This window comes from Festucalex cinctus, chromosome 6 (assembly GCF_051991245.1).
Source record: "Festucalex cinctus isolate MCC-2025b chromosome 6, RoL_Fcin_1.0, whole genome shotgun sequence".
NCBI lineage: Eukaryota > Metazoa > Chordata > Actinopteri > Syngnathiformes > Syngnathidae > Festucalex > Festucalex cinctus.
This window is the reverse complement of record NC_135416.1, coordinates 21,665,090-21,687,849: the sequence shown is the minus strand read 5'-3', so window position 1 is coordinate 21,687,849 and position 22,760 is coordinate 21,665,090. Positions and strand designations below refer to the sequence as shown.

The following is a 22,760-nucleotide window of genomic DNA, read 5'->3' as shown; positions in this document are numbered from 1 at the left end:
GTAATAATAATAAAAATACAAAAAAAATATAACATAGTGAACTTGGTTACCCACAATGCACTTGCAAAAATAGTAAACATCGATGGTCACTCAACCGGTTAATATAGACCACAATGCATTGCGAGCAGGAAAGCAAAGTGGCGCGAGCGACAGTGCAAACGTGAGCATCAACGCGAGACATTACCTACTGTGTATACTACAAAAATAATTAATTTTCATTGAAAATATGTACACCAAAGGAAATAAAATACAGTTTAAACACTTATAGTTGGAGATCTTATACGCCGGTGCATCATGACATGCACAATGGTCATGTGATATGTGACACGGAGCAAGTAGTTAGCTGATTGTCCAAATTGCCAAACAGAATGAAGTCACTATATATTAGTATAGTATAGTATAGTATTAGTATTAGTATTATATTGAAGTTATAGCAGGGCTATATAGTGAATGAGGGGTGTTTGGACACAGCCCAATTGGTATGATGGAAGCAGAGTGCACAGATTACACAGAAAATGTCAAAATATTGAAAAATAAAAATGACTCATTGAGATTAAATTTACAAATTTACGAATTAACAATGAAATAATTCAAATGCAGCAATATAAGTACAAAGAAAAATAATGAATTAAGTAAATTTGTAACTGTTACATTAACAGATTTTGATCATGTTAAATGTTTTTGTTCTTATCATAGACAATATCATTATTTTAAAATGATTTTTCATCATGTTAAAACTGGCTCTAGACTATAGAGCCATGCTTTGTCTGGTCCCTCACCTAGGACCTGTTTGCCATGGGTGACTCTGCTAGGGGCATTAAGCCCCAGACAACATAGCTCATCATGGTAAGGTGATGATTTATGGAGGAGATTCCCAATCTCATTCCCAAAACTAAATAAACAAGTTAACACGTATTAACAACAAGATCAATTGAACAAAAAACTTTGGATTATCTATTAAAACAAAAAGATATAAAATGTATGGTAGTGACAAACACACTCCCCTTTTCAAAACCAAAAAGAAACTGAACCAAGATGGACACCCCACACAAACAGCCAAAATCACGGGGTTTCCAGAGGACAAAAAGTAACAAAGTGCTTGAGGACTTGACAACTTTGCAAGGGCGCCACCCTGTGGTAGCCTCCAGTTACTACCTTACTCACTCAGCACTGACGAGACTGCAGCGATACGCAAACCGCTCCATTCAGAAAGTCCAGATATGGGCGTAATTTACGAGCTTCTTAAATGAGGCTCTTCACGCGTTTCAGAAATGTTCACGTTTTAATAATTGAAATGTTTATTATAATGGTATATTGTATAATGTTTATATTATACTTAAGTGGACAATGTGAGCCCATATTTATAAAAATTGTTTTGAGACTTAATTATGCCTAAAATAACCTGTGTGATTAAAAACACGTAACAAACTAGGGCTGAATCTAATTGTGTGACACACCTGATGTACAAGGGGTTGAATTTTTTGTAACATACATACATCATGTAATTAATGATCCCAGGTTTTGGACAGGTGTGATACTGGTTTGACTGCCATGTGCATGTCTGATGTTACTTACTGTATATAAATGGACAAACAGTTGGGTTTGCATTTCACAGCCAATTTTGTCCTGGTGGGCTTTGCTTTAATTTCATTATTCATGGCTCTGACAACGTCTTTGAGTAGCACTCACAAATATGGCTTATAAGAGAAAATGTATAAATGCATTCATTTCATACCAATGAAAGCGCAATGTCGTGCTTTTTGCAGACTTATTGGTACAACAATATGCCATGCATGGTGGCATTTCACGGCAGAGACAGTAAATTACATGAAAACACTGCGGGAAAATCAATATTTTCAAGTTTGGTAGCTTTAGTGGGTGGCTTCACTTCTCGCTATGGTGAATAGGTGGCATTGTGAGTCCATATATAAGTCTGTGGATGTTGCTTACCGTAATCCATGGAATGCATAGGAGTTTGTGTGAATGCACAATCACACGGAAAATTAGAGGGAACATTGCCCCTTACTCATGTTGTTATACTTTTCATGCGAGGATCCAGTTGTGCTTAAAAGTTTACATACCCTTATATATCTTATGCTTAGCATCTGCTTTCAGCATTCATATAATTAACACAGTGAAGCCCCACTGTTTGAAACCACAAATTGAAACGGGGTTTGTAATTGTAGATGTCAGAAGATTACAGCAAAGCACTTAACACAAACAATATAAACACCATGTAATATAACTACCACCAATGTGTCCAAACTACTCTTCGCGATCCATTTACGGACCATAATCCTTTTTTTGTCCACGGCATGCAGCATGTACTAAAAATAAGATTTCATTTTTCACCTACCAACAGTCTGGATGTCAAGAGGGTTAGCGCATGAATCTCACCTGTGCTTGTTTAAAGGTGAATGAGTGGAGTGTTCTCTCTTGTCTTGTCTCTTTTTCCCTTTGGCTTTTTGTCAGTGCCTATGGAAATTTGCGTCCTTTTACATCCTTTGCAGATATTTGGCAAGGAAGAGGTATTTGTCGAGTATGCTCGTGCAGCCTCCGTTTCTACGGCCACGACTGACTGAAGCCCAGCTAACTACAAAGATCCTGGACAATGGTTTACGAGGAGATCTGCATCGGGTGAGACAAGATCTTTGAAGCTTAATTGAATGGTCAGGGGTGCCTATGTACAACTGTTGTGGTGGTTGGTTTGTCTAGGCTGGCTCCGCCACTAACTGCTTCATTGAGCTTGAGATGGTGGATAAGTCACAGGAGGGCTGCCGGCGAGACTGTTATCTCTGTTTCGCTGTGCCGCGGCTTTGACGGTCCATCAAAATATGTCCTTGCACAAAAGCGGTCTGTAGTCCAAAAATACAGTAGAGAGAACTGTGCAAATTGAGCTAGCTGATCACAGGGTCCCATACTTTAAGTCAAAGGCGGACCATGCAAGTCAGTTGCGTTAAGCGCTTTGAGAGTCGGTTGTGATTAAGGGCTTTATAAATAAACTTTACTTGTAAGTTGAAGATTGCCTGTAGTGACCAAATTGTCATTTCTGACTGCTTCAGCACTCATGGTTAGCACCAGACCTTGAAGATTCCTGCTGTGCGTGGCTCCCACAGGGATGAATGCTAACTTCACCATGATTTACCTCCAATTCAGTTGTTGATTTGCTCTGAAACTAGAAATGTAATTGTGTTGTGTTTACCATTCCAGTCCAAATCAAGTCTGGATATGCAAGAGAGCCAGTCATGTGACACTGAACCTCCTCCTCCTAAACCAGAACTCCGTTTCCATGGAATCACCAGAGGGAGCACACCTGGTACTAAAAAATTGTCACTTTAACATGTATTAGTCTTTTTAGAGGATTTTTTTTTTCAACCATTAATATCGACCATGCTGCACATGTCAGAAAAGCTTATTTGAGTTCTTATTTTCCTCATTTAAGTTTCCTTTGTCCTCTAACCTTGCAATAGCCAGTTTGCCATTTGACGGATGCCGATGGATGCGTCGTCCGACAAAAATAGAAAATCGGTGTATCTGTGCGACGGGCTCCGGCACGACTTAGCTGAGCCGGAGTCGAGCCGCAGCGCATACGCAGCCGGTGTAATTTGAACAAGCTGATAGAATGGAAACGAATCGCGCCGCTGGAACACAGCGGATACGCAACGCACACGCATGAGGTGTAATCCTGGGGCCAGCTGATTGAATCCACGCCGTGTGGGTTTGTTTACATTTCTTAACCCCGCAATTCCGGCCGGGGCGGAGGTCTTGCGATAATTCACCGTGAGATTTTGAAAGTTTCCCCTGTGCCTGTGACTTCGAGCACGTTCGAATCTGCAGTCTACAAACTGTCAGGTCCTACTCCAACAATCATTGCTACTGTTTACCGTACTCCTAAACCTAATAGTAAATTAGAAAAACGGCCTGTTTTTTTCTCTCGCTCTCTGCTCCTTGGTTCACCGATCTCCGTCTCCTGAAATCAAAAGCTACACAACTCGAATGCCTTTACAGAAAAAACAGACTCACCATTCACAAAGAAATGTATGCTAATCACATCTCACATTATAAGGACTCCATTACAAATGCCAAAACTAACTATTATTCTAAGATAATCGCTGACAATAATGGAAATGCTAAGTCCCTATTTGCTATTTTCAACAATATCATCCATTATCAGGGCACCCTCCCTCCTCACTTATGCACAACCACCTTCTGCAACTCCATCTTGTCATTTTTCCATGATAAAATTAAGGGCATTCATCACAACCTTAGATCGAGCCATCAACCTACCTTCTCAGGTGACATTCACCCATCCACACACTCATTTTCCTCCTTCCAGCTCCCCTCTGTCTCTGAAATCACAGAATTCATTCAGAAATCCAAGCCATCCACCTCTCAACTAGACCCACTCCCCACACAACTTGTCAAAGCCTGCCTCCCCTCCCTTATCCCATTTCTGCTATCATTCACTCCTCCCTTACCACTAGAACTGTACCAAAACTTTCAAAACTGCTGCCGTTACTCCCATCTTGAAAAAAACTGTTGCTGACCCCTCCAACTTCAACAACTACCGTCCTATCTCTAACCATCCCTTCATATCCAAAATACTTGAAAAATCAGTTGCCGCTCAACTCCATTCCCACTTATCTTCCAATCATCTGTATGAACAGTTCCAGTCCGGTTTCCGCTCACTCGATAGCACCGAAACAGCCCTCATCAAAATCACAGATGCCCTTCTCATGGCAGGCCGACTCTGGACTCCTTACCATCCTCATCCTTCTTGACCAGAGTGCGGCCATCGATACCATCAGTCACACCATCCTTCTCCACAGGCTCTCTTCCATTGGCATCACCCACACCCTGTTGAACTGGTTTTCATCTTGCCTCTCCGCACTCAGTACATCCAACTCAAGTCCCATAAATCTGTCCCCTCCCCTGTTATTGTTGTTTCAGGTGTGCCCCAGGGTTCTATCAGATTGCCTTTTCTCCTTCCCTGCTGACTTCACTAGGTCCGTCCGGATCCACGAGGATTTCTTTGTATGCCCTCGAGGCTGTTCTTATTAATCATGCATAATGAATGTCAGACTTGTGTACTGCCAGATTGACTTCTTCAAAGAGCGCAGGATGCGTTCCACCGACAGTTTTTTCCCAATGGACCATCCCAGAGGACGAGATCTCCCACTATTTTGATTGGCTGTGGGACCAGGCGTCCCTTCCTTGTGGCTGATCAGTAAGTCGATCTTTTTGGGGCGGACCAAGTCCATCAGTGCAACATCTGGGAAGAATCTTTGCAGTTGCCTCGGTTCTACTGCTTGGTTAACTTTTGCAATAGTTTGTAGACCATAACAGAGGATTTTGTGTTATGTTACAGTTCTTTTGGGGGTTTTTACCCTAAGTCAGAGAGTATACCTCCTGGTATAGACAATCTTCTCCATCATTCCAACTCCTTGGACGATCAGTTTGATTTCTTCACCATTTAATTTGAGAGATTTTGCGGCATCATAAGTGATATAGTTGGTGTCAGAAGCGAGGTCAATTATTGTGCCGACTAGCTGGCCAGAATTTGTTGTCACTTCAAGCAGCATCATTATGACAGGGTACTCTTTGGGTTCGCAGCTAGCGTTGCTACATACTTCTTTCGAAACTTTGACTTCTTTGAACTCAGCATTCAGCTCCGCAGTCAGCTCAAGTTTAGCGAGGAAATCCTCGTTTGTCGGTCAGTCCAATCATTCTTTTTCCCACTTTTGAGTCACTTTGTTCTCTGCTCTTGCACTCCTTCTTGGACTGTGGCTTTGGACAGAGCAGGTAGCCGTGGTCTGATAGTCCCTCTTTCTTACATTCATCTTTTGAGCATTGGTATCTTTGGGTGCACATGCCATCTTCATCATGGATGCGTAAGCAATTACAGCACACTCATGCTTTTCTGAGCTGTGCCTGTCAGAGTGAGCTTCTTGAAAACTTTACAGGCAAATAGCCTCCCTGCATGTTCGTCGTCTCCACACACAATGCAGGAGCTCGGCTGAGGACCACCTCTTAGGTTACCCCCTGATAGGTTACTCCCTGATGTGGCTTTCGTAAATGTCCTTCTTTCTTTCTTCTTTCCGTTTGACTTTTCATAGTTGTCACTTCGGCTATATTGTAGTTGGTCCAACTCCTCGAGGATATCATCTTGGTCTTTTAAGTACTGCAGTAGACAATCAAAGTGGTCTCTTGGTGAAAAGCCGCTTCCGGGGTCATTCTTGTGTATTAGCCATTTTTCCTTCAGAGAGTCAGGTAGTTTACTTTCAATCGAATGCACCACCACTCGATCTTTTACGTCTTCTTCTCCTATTGCTTGAAAGTCTCGAAGAGCTCGTTCCACAGCTTGAATTAGTTCAATTGGTTTTCTAGGCTGGTTACTTTTAACGGGGGGAGGACTTGCACTTCTTTCACAATTAGTAACACTATTTTCAGCTCGTTATCATACTTATTGTCCAAGAGCCTGAGCACTTCCCTCGCAGATCCTGGATAATACAAGATCTCGTTTGACTTTGTCATCTAAGCTGCTCAACAGATGGAAATGCATCACATTTTCCAATCCATTAGGGTTGCCTAGCTGTTGAAGGCCTTCAAATTCATCTTTCCAATGGTAGTAATCTCTCATGTTGCCGAAAACATGGGCAGACGTGCTCGCTCAAGACTGATCTGGGGCCTGTCATAAATTATGGAGTATGCGCCGGAACTTCTTTGAGGTAAGATGGCATTGTCAGAGAAGGGCGCACCGCTTTCAGCCGGAAATACACCATAGGGGCGTACTGGGTAGGCTGGGCTGGATACCGCTTACAGGCGGATCAGGGTCAGGTTGAAAATCCTCAGCTCCACCTTGCTTGCTGGTTTCGCCATGCTTTCTGTTTTGGATTCGTTCCACTGCACCATCTGGTTGCACCTGCTTCACAATTGCGTCCTTTGTGGAGTCCTCTTCTTCATCAGAATGGCTCCTACTTTGAGGACTGCCTAGCCATGCCCACTCATCCAATAGTTTTGCATGCCACTTCCTCAGCCTGCGAGTGCAGTCCCTTGACTTTGTCACTTTGGACCGGGGGATTAAGTCTATCCACCCATACAAGCATCTTTCAAGTTCACCAATCTCCCGGTGCAAGTCTTTATCCAACAAATCACGCTGCTTCCTTGTCATCAGCTGTTGGTCGACGGCCTGAGCTCTGTCCAAGGCTAATTCAGCCTCATCAGCAAGCGTTGTAATTTCTTCATCAGCAAACCTGGTCCAGAAACTCCTCAAAACATTTGGTTCAGTTTCACAATACTTCCAGTCACATTTAGCTGTTTTATCATCAATGGTTCCTGCTTTCTTGTAAGAGTCTTCACCGTCCACTTCTCTCAGGGACAGGGCATAATCAAACCCTGCCGCCCTGACTCTGGTGTGGTCATTTTTAAATTCTCTTCAATCTCTTTTGATGTCATTTTCCCCCAGTATATTGACACCAGAGGTGAGGTAGTTGGCTCTTTTGGTGAATGTAGCCTGAGTTGCCGTCCGCTTCTGCTTTAGTCTCTCCAGCTCCTCCTCCGACGGTGACGCCATCTTGCTGACCCTTTTGCACCAAACAATTTATTTTCACCAAATGGAATCAAGTAGTCCCTTTTTCTTTGGACTCTGTCCTCTTTTGGTTTTTACTTGTGATTTTTCAGCTGGCAAGTCAGTAGATGATCAAGCAACTTTCCTTGTGGATGGGCTTTACGCTTTCATTGAAAGTCCAACAATCTCCAGAATGTAATGGTTGTTTGTTAGTTTCAGGCTATCCTTGTCATGTTTCAGTTTTGGGGGTTTGGGTTTTGGTTTAGTTTGGGGTGTTTATGTTGTCTGTTGTCCGGTTTTGTCTCCCCTAGTCTCGTCATAGTTAACCTCGTCCAACTATGTGTGTCTCCCCTCCCCGTTTGTGTTGCTAATTAGTGCCCTCTGCCTGCTGTGTTTCCCAGGTGTGTCTTGTTAGTGTCTCGTTAGTGTTGTATTTAGTCAGTGGGGTTTGTTCACGCGTCGAGGTAGCATTGTCTTGTCTTGTCTGTTCTAGTTGAGGTGTGCAAGCTATGTTGGTAGCATCTAGGGCTAGTCAAGTTTCTCTTCATCTAGTCCAAGTTTCCCAACATCTGGTCCAGTTTCTCAACGTCTGGTCAAGTGTTCTCTCGTCTACGCCAAGTGTCTCCACGTCAACTTAAGTCATCTCCATGTCAACTCAAGTCATCTCCACGTCAACTAAAGGCATCTCCACGTCAATTTAAGTCTGTTCTGCCACGTCTGTCCACGTCATGCCAAGTCTGTCCACGTTCTGTCAAGTCTGTCCTGCCCCATCTATCCACGTCATGCCAAGTTTGTCCACGTTCTGCCAAGTCAGTCCTACCAAGTTTGTCCACGTCTTAACCAGTTTGCTCACGTTCCGTTCCGTCATGTCCTTCACCATCTTTGTTGTAAATAAAGTTCCACACGTTTTCCTTCTTATCTGTCTCCCTGCCTTGTTTCTCCACCATTGGGTCCATCCACCACATCCTCGCTCCACGCGTTATGACAATCCTTGTTCTAAGATCCTTAGGAAAGCCAGCGGTTTATAACTGTTCGGATATTTTTGTTTTAGCCCCCTGGTTACTATCTATTAATATTAACTAACATAAGGACACATTAAATGTTAACACTATGAAAAATTGCATATACAAAACAAAATAACATTGCTATCCGCTTTCACAACGGCTACATACCAGACTGTGTGCTCCTGCTTGACAGTTCAAATGACAATGACAGATGACTGTCAGCTGTGCTAAATAACATTCGAGCATGCGCAGCTGCGCACCTTTCCGCGGAGAAAATAAAGTTTAATTTTGTGAACACAAGAAATCATATGAGCATTATTTCTGTTTAGCTCTAAATTAACGAACAACAAAATAAGCAATTGTGGGAATGTATTTGTCCATTAATCAAATGTCTCAACATTTACTTTGGTAAGTTTCAAGTGATATCAGGGACCATTGTGGGTATTTCTTTCATCAACTCTGGGTTACCAACAATTTTGTCCAACAAGAGGAACAAGTATTTTATTTTTATTTATTTATTTATTTTAATATATATATATGCAAAGTAATGGTTATATTTCTCTTTACGTGTACCCCCCCAAAACATTTTTTGTCACACGTTTTTGTTTTTTTTCTCTCTATTTTTCTGCAGATTGCAATCTACTAAACAAAACACCTCCTACCCCAACCATGTATAAATACAGACCTACCTGCAGTCCTGGAAAGAACCGTACTCCACTAACCTATGCTTATGCAAACCAGGTAATATGCACATGCTGTGTACACTTCAATTACTGTTCGACCTGATGGTATTGCCAGAGGGGGTCGTTGACAGATCCATCCTCAGACCTCTGTCTTTTAGGGTTGGGGGGAGGGGGGGGGGGCATAAAATGCATGGGGAGGCCTTCAAACACGTTATTCCTATTCTTTATCATTCTTAGGACCCGAGCAACGACCGCTGCGAGGCATTGCAATTCTAATGGTGTGCCGCATGATACGTCACCACACTTAATTAATATTCATGACGCTAGCGAGAGGGGCCAATCATGTTAGACGCATGTAAACAGCGAGATGTCTCCTGTATGGGCTGACGAACTACCTGATACGGGCTGTTTGGTCCCTGTATCACCAATGTCAGAGTTTGGTCTGCGTTGCCGGCAGTAAGTCGGATTCGCTTCCAGTGAGGGTTGGACTCTGCCATGGCTACCCTATGTCACTGATTCTGTTCATAGCATTTATGGACAGAATTTTCAGGCACAGCCGAGGCATTAAGAGGGTGGCCTCACTCAGTATTGCATCTCTGCTTTTTGTTGATGATGTGGTACTTTTGGCTTGTGATGTGGAGAGTTCAGTGGTGGGCTTTTACGTACAGGAAAAAAAACATGAAAACCAAAGTTGTTGTTGTTGTTTTTTTTAACTTTTACATTCATAATTGAGAGCAATGTTAAATCTCAGGGGCATATTCACTAAGAATGCGCTGCATCCGGTAATAGCGCGAAATATTGCACCACAACTGCACCCGCAGTCTGCGTCCAGTTACCCACCTATGGGGTATATGCCACGGAAGAGGCGGGACGCGATTTTGCACATCAGTTTATTTCCGGTCCGGGTTGCGAACGCGCAACCAAGGGGCACAAAGTCGGAAGCACAAGTATTTTTGACGCAGCCCACACGTCGCAAAACGAACCGGAAACAAACTGTTGTGCAAAAAACAGTCCTGCCTCTTCTGTGGCATATACCCCATTCACTTAGGATATTGCTCTAATCATATACCGGCGCAAACATGCCCACAAAACTGACAGCTTGGAGCAAATTTGCACCTGATTTACCACACATGGCAATGGATTTGCGCCAAGAACCTGGTTGTTATAGTAACAGTTGCGAGAAAGATGACATTATCAGAAAGCGAGGTTCGACCGAGAGTAAGCGTTTATCGTGCCATTAAACTGTACAGAGCAGAGAGGACGACTACGAGGTCATTCATTTATAAAGCACAAATTATTAGTGCGATTGTTTTTAAAAAAAAATATATTTTCAGAGGTTGGCGTGGGCGTACAGTATGCATCTGGCACGTAAAAATGATGCCTCCGCGCCATTGCCGATCAGCCCGGGTTATGTTATGTGTCCTAAACCAACATAGAAAAATTTCCCTCTCTCTCTCTCTCTCTCTGTCTCTCTCTCTCTCTCTCTCTCTCTCTCTCTCTCTCTCTCTCTCTCTCTCTATGTGATATGCCGTGCATGTTGTGCTGCAAATGGCACGCACTGTTGTCATGATCTCGTCGCATAAGATTAATACATGCTTTCCAAAAACGTTATTTGCGTCGTGCAAACTCGGTGTGGCTATTTGCGCTGGCGTTAGTGAATTAGACGCTGCATATCAAAGAGTCTCATTTGCATTGGGGTGGGCACATTTGGCGTCAAATGTATGCAAATTACCTAATTTACATACGAGCAAATAACACTGGCGCACCGTGATGCAATCTTTTCGGCACAGCACTTAGTGACTGATTTCCCCATCTGCGCGTGTTTAGTGAATTAGGTGCTCCCAGATTTCTCCATTTTTGCCGGTTAGCACGATGCAAAGGCGACGCAAACCTTTAGTGAATATGCCCCTTAGTGTTTTTGACCTCCAGTGGGAAGTTGTTTAAATGAACAGCCAAAATGTTGTTTTCCATTATTTTTAACTGTGTCATGGAAATGGCTTCTTAACCATCCTTCTCTTTCTCTTTTTTTGTTCTTCAGTTAAGTCAAGCAGAAAGGTATGCCAGTATTAGGGATTCCTCCTCGTCATCTTCCTCCCTGGTTCAATCCAGCCATCAACCTGTGTTCCACTCACAACCTAGCCTGGACCTGAGGGAAACGTATTCTGACAGAGCGGGGGAAATAGCTGCAGGGGAGAGAAGAGAGGATGGAGGAGGCGGCGGCATTCCTAGCTACTCTCTCACAGGGCATTCGTACCCCTCATTTTCGGACCCTGCTGTCCTGTCAGGAGTGCCTTCACAATCCTCTGGTTCTATGCAAACCTCAGCATGTGCTGCCCAGATCTCTGAAACAACCACTACCTCAAGCAGCTTCAAGAGCTTAGCAAATCAGACTCCTCCACCTCCCCATCCAGCTCCTAACGGAAGTCTGTCAAATGACAGCTTAATGGCTCGAGATGGTGGTTTTGACAAAGGGGTGTCAGCAGAATCAAAAATTCCTGAGGTTTCTTCTGGGACACCTTGCTCTCCAGCGGCAGGTGGCTACATCTCTTTCCATTTGTCAAAACCAAGAGATGCTGAAATGCATTCCCAGTCTCCCAAATACCATCACCCCCTCCTTCATCGGTCAGTCTCTTCCACATGCTCCTCTCCTCCTGAGAGGGAGCATCTGTTGGCGGAACCACAGCAAAGCAATCGCCTTTTGCCTTTCTGTCAAACTTCTGTGCCAGCCCCTAACCCTGCTCAGAATCCACCACACCATCACCAACACCACCACTCCCATTATCATCATCATCATCATCATCATCATCATAATCACCACCATTCCTCCTCTACCTCCCACTCCTCTCGTTTCACTGCTCCTCACCTGGCCCACCATTCCTACCCACACCGCACATGCTCCACAGATACCCCTTTGGACTTGGCGTCATCTTCCACAAAGCACCCTTCTCACTCCCCACAACACCCACCTCTTGGTAAATCACTGTCCTACTCAAGTGCAGCTGCTGCTGAGATGCAGTACCGGCTGATTCGAAAGGCTTCCTCAGCAGCTGGAGCAAATGCAGCAGGGATAAAAGGAGGAATGGCGGGAGGAATACAAGCACCAAAGTAAGAAGAACTATCGATCATTCCATGTCATTTCATTAAATGCCTCCCACTTGGACAATAGGTCGGCCATGGGCTTACGACGATACATCAATAACAATAATAATAATAAAAAATTCGGATTTTTGGGGCCCTGCCCCCGCTGCTGAAAAAAATCCCAGAGAAAACAGATATATACTGTAAAAAATTTGAAGGCTACAGGTGAGACAGTTTTCCATATATTGCTGTTTAAAGTGGCTTCTACTACTCTACTACTAACTACTCTTCATATAAATTTTCCATGAAAATTATTATTGACAGCAGATATCTAATATTTTGGATTTTTCCTATCAACTAGTGTGCTTTCGTACTAGTTTTTTCAAGAAATTCTATCATGGTCAGGTGGGATCATATTCAGAAATTTGATGACATGACACGGAATGAACCTATTATATAATGTCACTACTTTTGAAATCCTGATATTCATTGACTGCTACCCTTTTCCTTCTTGTCCTGACAGATTTCCCGTGAGTTCTTTTGTTTTGTTTTTTAATTCCATTTGTTTGTTTTGTGATGTGAGTTTGGCATAGTATTGTGTATTTTCTCGAAAATTTGCCCTGTATGCATGTTTGGAAGATGTGCACTCTGATCATGTGGTGCATTTCAGCATGGTATATCTGGAATGCTGCACAAGCATGACATACATGAGTGGTTGTGAAATTTAATCATTGTTATTGTCTTCGAAAAATTTGGTTTTGTCATATCTGGAATGCTGCACAAGCATGATATACATGAATCATTTTTGTTGTCCGAGAAAATTAGCTTTTGCACGGCGCTAACAAATGGAGCAATCCGGGAGCGTGGGATCCTCTAAACACGCGCAGATGGGGTTACTCAGCAATAGCTGCGCTGCCAACCATATTGCGTCTCGGTGCACTGGTAGCATCATTGTCTACAAACATATTTCTTAACTGATTGAATTCCTCCAGTGCCGTCATCAATTGCGTCATTAATTTCATAACTCCCGCGAATCTGCGTCAATCATAACTGCTTGAATAAAATTCCAGGACATGCTGTGAGGTAGTGATGGGCATTACAGTTATTTTAGGTGAACTGAATCACAAGAATCAGTTCATTTAAAAGAACTGTTCAAAAGATTCTTTCACTGAATCGTTCAATTGAGAGAGAGACTGTCACTCGATCTATTTTGTTTTTATGCGCTTGCCCCCAGCCCAGTATGTGGACGGACACCACGTTAGCCGTTAGCTTGGAGAAACACATGATAATGAAAGCTTGTCCCCGCCAACACGGAAGTAGTGGCGTTTCTGTGAGTAGTTTCTTCCTTGGCAAATCGTGAATCACTCGTGGCAAGACTACAATCACTCACTCACTGAACTGGTATGGCAGTACGTTCACTCAATGAATCGTACACGAATGGTACATGGAGGTAGCTCGTTCATTCACTGACTCATTCGCGAACCGAAAATGGTAACAGCCGCAACACTCATTCACTGAATTGTTCCTGAACCGGAAATGGCAACACGTTCACCCACTGACTCGTTCACTTACTGAACCGGAAATGGCAACACACTCATTCACTGAATCGTTCCTGAACCGGAAATGGCAACACGTTCACCCACTGACTCGTTCACTCACTGATCCGTTCACGTCTTCGCGAATGGGAAGCTTCCTCAGTGACTCGTTCCTGAACACCACTCGTGAGGCTGCATGTGTAGTAAAATCCCGCCCACGTCTGACGCGAGCTTCTGATTGGTCGTTCGCGAAGACTGACGGCATGAGCGTGGCTGCTCTCAAATTAACTGAGAAAAGAACGAATCACTTCAAGAAGTGACCCGTTCACTCACATTCACTGAAAAGATTCGTTCTAAAGAATGAATCGGTCGTGACCGACACAACACTACTGTGAGGTCCACGTCACCCTCTTGTACATATTCTGATGCATTAGTTGAAGAGAGAGAGACCAAGAATTGGTCAAAACAAAATGACATATGCGTCACTGGTTTAAAGGGAGAAGAGAGCTGGAGCACGGTAGAAGCACACAGTTTGTACACTTTTCTCATCAAGTCATTTACATTTTCTCACAATTCTCGCTTGTTTAAACATTCTCAATGTTCAAACCTTCATAAATTTTATAAAATAGGTACATTACTGTAAAAATAAAATAAAATACATGCAAAATTGCACTTAAAAAAAAATAAAATCAGCGAAACAGGAAGGCTGTGAAAAGTGAACCGCGTTATAGCGAGGGAACACTTAGTAATTTTCCAAAAATATGTCCTCCTTTTTGACCTTATGGAAGGTGAGAGAAAGGAGGGGGGTATTATGCTGTGTCTGTTTCTAAAAATAGCATTTTTGCGGTTCCCCATGTCCACTAAATGACTTAATAGACAGACATTTTTATGAACCATTTCCAATTGTATGATTCAGCTGGATTTGTGAAAATTGGAAGGCATACCTATCAGCCTATGACTGACATAAATGTATTCTGCAACCATGTGCTAAACCTAACAGGAAGTCCACCATGTTGATTTTATTTTGGGAATTGCACATCATTTTTGGCCTTTTAAAGGTCCCCTCATATGAAATGTTCACTTTTGAGGGGTTTTTGACATAAGTATGCCTTACCATAGGCTGACTAAGTTCCCAGAGTTGTGAAATAAACGACCCATGTTTTCCTTTCCTATGGCCATTTGTATCACATTAGCTCAAACAGCACTCTCAAATGGGCTGTTTCAGCGGGTCGGTTTTACACGTGACTAACCCCACCTTTTTCGGTTTTACGCGTCACTAGCTCAGCGCGAACTCCACCCTCACAATTTTCAACCCCTCCCCCCGCCGGAGCAAACAAACAGCAGCAGCAGCAGGAGGATAGCATGGTCCACGATTTCGCGGCCCCGTATCTCCAGACTGGACAGTCGTGGAGGTCTGGCACTGATGCCGTTGGAAAGCCAAGGTCTAGCCGGTTCCGGGGATGTGTCATTTTCCCCGTAGGACTTATGGTTCGACCGGTACGGGGGTGTCAATCCCGGAAAATGTGCATCGTGAGGAGGATTAGCAGCCCTGACAGTTTGTGGCAAACATTTAACTGACGACTGCTTCAGGAATTTGGGACAATACAAACGTGGATTAGCAGAAGATCTTCCACTTACGCTGGGATCGGTATCAACTAGTGAAACTAATGAGCCAATATTACTTCAGGTGCAGACGTGAATACTGTTTGTAAACAGGAGCACCCGGAAAAGATGAGACTTGGCCACGCCCAACTCATTTTATAGTAAAAAACACACAGAAGTCTGGCCACGCCCACCAAAATCCGCTCATTTGATGCTAAGCTAACAGTAGACCTTCCTCGTGGAGACTGCAACTCTACAACAAGGTACAATTTCGTGAACATTTTTTTTGATACAGTATTAGGGCGTTCAGAGGATGTTGGTGTCATTGCTGCAAAGCTCATAACAGGGGATCTTTACTGAAACTTTGCACACATAAGGCATGGCAAAAATATTTCCATTTTAGATGGTCCTTGTCCTATCTAACAATACCCCAACGTGCTCGTACCCCGACATGCAAGTACCCCAACGTGGCCCTTTATAGTTGCTCGCAGGTCGAGTTTAAGAATGAATCCGTCTCCATTCTGCCTTTTCATTTTATAGTGTCCCATTAACCACCAACAAATCTTCACATTAGACTACGTGTATTTGTTGTAAGTTTCTGAGTTTTTATAAAGTCGCAAATTTGCAAGTTTTTTTCTCTCTAACTATAACCCTCACCGTCTAAAAATTATATATTTATACGTGGCCCTAATACGCCGTCGTATGCGTTTGACAATTTCTGTTACAACCAAATATGCTTTGAACCAGCTTTTTAAAAATGCACGATTTAACAACTCAACTCTGTAAAAGAACTGCACTTTCTGTCTTTATCAGTTGCAATGATTTCTTTTACACTGTGTTTTTCTGTTCTCAGGGTTGAGCTCGACCAGATCAACGAGATCGAGCTGCTCAGTTGGACCAACAAGCCTTTTTTTTAGTGGCAGTTTGGCTCCTCGGGCTCTGCTTCCTCTGCCTCCCATGAGGTCAACCCACCTGCCGGAGTGACTGATTATAGTGCAGGAATTATTCAGCCTCAAACCCACCAGCCTCTGAGTGCCTGTGTGCAACGGTTGACAGCAGGTGATAGTACCACCTTTGGGATATATGTCTAATTTGCAGCTTCATCTTGAGATTCTCAGAAAACTTCTGATTAACTATATTGTGCGGACCTTTTGCGTAAAATTGAATGATTTGAGACAAAACAAAAGGGCACCAGACTGCTGTTAAAAAAAGAGACAATTGAACAAAGCAGGAGCCACAAGTCTGTTTGTTAGTTTTTAGCTCTTGGACGGACTGACTGACTGAGTGAATCTGTTTGTTTGTTTGTTTGTTTGTTTTTAGCTCTTGGACGGACTGACTGACGGAATCTGCCTGTGGTTGGGAAAGATTGCTACTTGTAAACTGTGTCATGATGGCAAATTAATTCTCATATCGTGAAGAATGAACAAATGCTGATTCCCTCTTTGTTATTATTAAATGTGAATATATCAAGTTAGTAGAGGATAATGTGGTTTGAAATGTGAATTTCCTTATTCTACTTTTGTTGATAATATTGTCCATATTGTACAACAGCATGCACACTCATTATTACTAGCCACTGTAGGCCGTGTTAGACTGAACAAACAGTAAAAAAAAAATAAAAAAATAAAAATAAAGAGGTCAACCACAAACAAGACCTTTTTGTTCTTAATTCACATTTAGGAAAGCAAGGCTGATCTAATCAAGTTCTTCAAAATCTAAGTGTTGTTCTAAAAATGTATATTTTTATTTGTTGATTACATTTCATTGATATGGTATTGGTATGTATGTATAAAAAAAAAGGAAGCTTTTTAAAAAAAATAAATTTTATTATTTTTTATAAATTAAAAAAGAAAAATACAGTAAAATACTCAATGCTGTATTACTTTGTACTTGTACTATATTTGTGGGGATCATAGATGGTTTTGAGGGGGGAAAAGGTTATCTTGTAAAACATCCAATAGGGTTCTACAGCGCTATGGTAAATTTTCATATTTAAGCACTCAGCATTAGTTGTCTCCGTAGGTAAACTAATGTACTTTACGAGGTCTTTTTAGTTTTTTTACAGGTACAAGTTACTTTTGCACCATGTATGCTTCTATAAAATTATTGTTTATAGATCATTCAGAAGAGAATGAGTCACAGTCCAAGTGTAGGCTTCAAATCTTGAAATGAAAATCGTGACTTCAATGTGTTTTGTTTTCGTGACAAATGGCAACACGAGATGAGGTAACAAGCACCGGATTACAAGCTATGATTGTACAATAAATCTTTCCTTCATACTAAAACTTTTCTTTCTGCCCACTTTGAGGTCTCCGCATGTCAACCAATGTTTAAACTGTTCACACTGTGTTGGTATATTGAACCATGTTGAAAGTTTCACGCCTGCGACGTCCTCTTCTTCCAAAATGACGCATATGCAGGTGTCGCAACTCTGTTTGTTTGTCGCTACTCTGTTTGGGATTCCGGTGTCGGTGTAAAATGTGATCGGGCTGCCAGATTGTATGGGGGTCGCCTGCAGATGACGTCACGCTACAGGATTGTCCGGAAATTGTCTGTTTACAATTGTTCAAAATCACAAAATTTATGGACTCAAATTGTAAAAACATAAATAAACCTAAAAATATAAAAGCATGATACTTTAACAGTGGGGGGGGGGGGGGGGGGGGGGGTAGATTGAAGTTCCTTTGCGCTTGCCGGTGACGTCAGTACAGCAGCGCTAACGAAGTTAGCTTCAGTTTGGTTTCTCTCTATAGCTGTTCACAAATCAATCACAAGAACAAAAACCAGTCTTAATGATAATAGGAACACATTAACAATCTAAACTGACAATATTTGTCCCATCTGAGACAATTATTTTGTATATTTATCATTTATTCAATCTATTTTATTATTTATTCAATATATTTTGCGTTTATATTCTTAGGTTTTGTTGTGGTTGTGCTCTCAGGGCGTTGTGTTTTGCTTCTTCCAGTCTCTGATTAGAGGGGCGTGTCTTCCTGCACCGCACCTGTTCCCCATTCATAATCAGCTCTTCATAAGGACTGGAACTGCCAACACTCCTTGTCGGCGTATTGACCTTGCTACGCCTTCGCCAAGAGCTTTATTCTGACCTTGTGTGAATTAGTCCAATCTGTAGCCTTGTCTCTTGTTTCGAGTTTGTTTCGTGAGTCTTTTTGAGTCACAGTCTTGTGTTGTTTCCTCAGCTTCTAGCTTGAGTGTTTGATATCCACACGTTGAGCATTTTCTGCTCCGTAGTTTTGTTTCCTCAGCTTTTACGCCTGAGTGTTTGATATCCACGTGTTTTTCTAGGTCGCCTTTAGTTATCCGCTTTTTACAGCGTGTTTTGGTTTTGTTTATTCGCATTGTGCGGTTTTGTAGCCCTCGGGTATATTTTTGTTACCACCTCTTCTTGCAGCTTTTGTTGACTGTTTTTCTCCTGGCTTCGTCCAGCGCTTTTTGTTCTAGAACTTGTACAATACATTTGTTAAATTTATCTCTTTGTGTTTCTGCATTTGTGGAATCCATATCCGGTTTACCCGGAACCCGGAACAGGATTATTTAGGTTTTTACAATTTCACGCCGTACATTTTGTTATTTAAATTACATCTTTAATATTTTCTTTCCAATGTTTGTTAACTGAATAATTTCCAGCCAATCCTGTAGCGGGACGTGTTCGTTAGGCGACCCCAATACGATCTGGCAGCCCGATCTTATCATACACCGGCCCTAGTGCATACTAATGAGAATAACGTGACCTCTTTTGAGATCAACCCACTGTTGTTCGCTGAAACAATGAGGTTGAGCTTCAGCCCGCCCCCAAATCCTCCAGAGCCTGCCTCCTTCTCTACACGTACAAATGACGGAGCTCTACGAGTACGAATTGTTGTGCACCATCAGCAGCGAGAAATTTGTAGCAAAAGTCACGTGACTGGAAAGCAGCAGAGAAACCACTTGTGACTCCTAGTGGAGACTTCTTTGACTACATTTATTATTTCTACAGGTACAAATCATGACTTTTACAGATCCAAATTTACACGTCTTTCTACAGGACCCCCCCCCCCCCCCCCCCCCCTTCTAGTACCCATTTTCTTTGTTATGGGTACAAATTTGTTTTACTGGTCGATGTTTTTTTTTTTATTTTATTTATTTATTTATTTATTTTATTTTTTATTTTTTTTTTTTATTAAACCAGTCTTCGCATAACAGAAAAAATATTGTTGGCATTGGTAGGAATCCTCGCATCTCGAAAAGATGTTGAGACTTTAACATTGCATTGTAAAAGACTGCGAGCCATTTTCAACACTTTAGATTGGTCAATAATTTGTGTCAGTAACAGACCCACGTGGGGACTGACCAATAAAATTGATTTGTCAAAGCTTCAATTTTAGACATAGGGGGGTTCTGCTTGACAGTGACATAAACATGCAGTCGGTCAAAAAAAAAAAAAAAAGTTAATGCCACTACTCATCTTTCCTCAGCTAATGGCTGTAAAATTCCACAAGACAGCTCTTCTGCAGCGAGTAATGTCTCCAAATTAGATTGGCACCCTGATCTCTCAGATTTCATAAGCTCAAATGTCTGAACATCAGTCAGTCCATAAAGCTTTGTAACCTGAAGAGAATATTTGTCTCACTGACTGCAATGGTCACTATATCCTTCTTTTGGCTTTGCAGTAGCTACTGTCCTTGTTCTCGGAATGCAGTACTTATGACAGAAAAAACACTCTGTCCTTCTCTCCTCCTGGATCTGAACTAAGTGAATTAGTTTGTCTCCATTGGTTAGGCTAAATCTTGAAACAGAAAGCATTTCTTATTGGTTTCATATAATTGTAAATATTTTATACATGTCTCAAGTGTCTCAGAGCATTTTTGCAAATGGTTATGTATCTGGTTATGTAGCCTAAGGCTAGTGCAATGAGCCCACTAGATGTGCGTGAAGTTGGCCCCCCACCCCAGGCAAAATGATGAAATAGTCTGTTTCGTTTGTGCTGTTTGGTGCCATAAAAGGTTTCGTTTGTGCTGTTACTGTTTTGCAGTTATTAGAATTATTTTTTAGGCCATCCAGAGTTCACCCAGCCCCCCATCTATTGAGAAACGGACCTGAAATGGGTCCATTTGTTTGTGCTGGATTGTGCAATTAAAATTTTCGTTTGTGCTGTAGCTGTCATGGTTTGGGTTGGGTTTGTTGCTTTTGTTGGGGTTCTAGTTTTTAGTTTATCATGTTCCTACGGTTCTGTTTCTGCTTTCTGGTTTGTCTCCCCTGGTCTCGTTATTGTTAACCTTGTCCACCTGCGTGTGTCTTCCCTTCCCAGTGTGTATCTACCAATCAGCGTCCCCTGCCACTTGTCTTGCCCAGCTGTGTCCAGTCGTTGTCAATTAGTGTGTGCATTTAGTCACCTGTTTTCGGTTCACTTCTTGTTGGTTCAATGTTATTATTTTCCTGCCTGTATTACTGCAGTTCTTCTGTCCTGTGCTCTGCCCTAGTTTCCCTTGTTCGTCTGCTTGGAGTTTATTTGTGTTTTGATCAGTTCCTTATTTGCCTCCTGCTCTTAGTTTATATCCTTGAAAATAAAATCCCCTTTTTGTTCTGAACACCTGGAAGCCTGCCTCACTTCCCTGCTTCCTGCACTTGGGTCCTTGTCCACACCTCTACCTGCACCTGACAGCAACGGTTTTATTAAACATTTTAGTTTTGTGTAATAACGTCATCCAGCCCCCCATTTTGTTCGAAATAGACCCAAAATGGTGCCAAACGTTTGTGCTACGTTAGTGCTGGTTTGTGCTGTTAAAATTTTTGTTTGTGCTGTGACGATTTTATAGATATTACACACATAGTTTCGCGTGATTACAGTACAGCGTTTGTGCTGCTGTACTATTAGCCATACACCTTGTCATGCGCGGTGGCTGATTGGCCATGGACGGCGAAGCGGGACTGCAGAAAAACGGAGAGCAACGGAAGTCCACAAGTTAGCTTTTATTAAAAAGAAACAAAAAAAGAGCGCGCTTCGTGCCACCACACGCTACATTAGCCGTAGTCTTCCGAGGCATAAAAAAAAAAAAGGAAAAAAAAGCATTCCCCGACAAAAAGGAATAAGGGCTACATATCTACACAAAAACAAAGATGCGCTGGCGCGGTGTCTCATTGCCGATTGTTACAAACTGTGGAAGGAGATTGAACACGCCGTATGGAAAAAACAACTTTCAAATCTGTGATAAGGAACAATTTGCTTCTGAAGAAACCTGCTGAGAAATGCAGAAGTCTCAATGAAAGATAAAAATATCCTTTGTATGCCGTGTGATTGCCTCAAAACGTTGGGCAACAACTACCTTCATTTTTGTTCATGCCTGTCTCATGAATGTTTTATTAAAATAATTGTTGAAAAAAAATTCAGCAGTCTGATTTTCATTAACTTATTACATATGCTCTTTCTTTCATATTGACAATTTTTTCCATGTTAATTTGATCACGAGCACTTAAACATTTCTGCAATTCATTCCTTCATTTCAATGTTATTTGCATGTAGCTTAAAATTGTTATTGGTGCAGCTATGTATATCGCTGTGTTTACATGGGAGAGAAAAACGCCTTGCTCTTTCCCCACTCCATAATTCGCAAAGCGATATGTCCCGCCTACTTGAATTTCTGAGGCCAGGGCCTCAAACAAAATTAACTTGCACACGTGGCGTGTCTGTAATGGCCGCCACAGTGTTTTTGAAGGAGGCCCCAGCCTCAATAGTGCCATCCTCTCTGATGATCCAATTTTTGTATTTTGTTGATGGAATAACAGCAACAACTCCGGGGTAGGTCAGGAGTCCACAGGTTCTCCATTATGGAGAAAAACAAAAACAGATCAAATCAAAATCATTGCTTCACCACATGTGGCTCAGTTAATCTACATAATGACTATAATTCGTATCAGCAAATGCCACAACTTTTTATTTTTTTGGGATAGCCTACCTCTGGTAAATGTGTTCACATTTGACCCAAAGATGCCTCTTGTTAAATATTTCTTTTCGACTTTTGAAAAATCTGCCAAATGTGGCGTGCTCTTTTTGCCTATAACGACAGGTGTTTGACAACATACACTAAAAACTGTTTAATTTAACCAGTCTAGCTGTGTCCGACAGATCTTTTGGTTAAAACAACCACTCTCGAATGGTAGGTGTTTTCAACCAATATCGATTGGTAATTGGGCCAACCGATACAAATTGGTTATTCTAACCAATATGGGTTAGAGGCTGAACGAAAGTACCACTGATTGTCACACCCACCTAAGTGGGGCGAAATTCATT

At 42.1% G+C, this 22,760-nt stretch overlaps 1 protein-coding gene across 6 annotated transcripts in view; it reads left to right on the top strand.

Annotated features, from left to right (window-relative positions):
• Positions 1–17,952, top strand: part of LOC144020760 (palmitoyltransferase ZDHHC5-A-like) — a 50,815-nt gene extending 32,863 nt beyond the window's left edge. For 3 of the 6 annotated variants that reach the window (XM_077524534.1, XM_077524533.1, XM_077524532.1), the window contains 5 exons: positions 2,511–2,637; positions 3,211–3,316; positions 9,203–9,312; positions 11,293–12,359; positions 16,323–17,950. In XM_077524534.1, coding sequence (XP_077380660.1) covers positions 2,511–2,637; positions 3,211–3,316; positions 9,203–9,312; positions 11,293–12,359; positions 16,323–16,386 — 1,474 coding nt within the window. In that variant the 3' untranslated portion in view covers positions 16,387–17,950. Of the gene's footprint in view, positions 1–2,510; positions 2,638–3,210; positions 3,317–9,202; positions 9,313–11,292; positions 12,360–16,322 lie in introns of all 6 variants that reach the window. The other 3 variants (XR_013283963.1, XM_077524535.1, XM_077524536.1) reach the window with 3 other exon arrangements.
• The last annotated feature ends 4,808 nt before the right edge of the window (positions 17,953–22,760 follow it).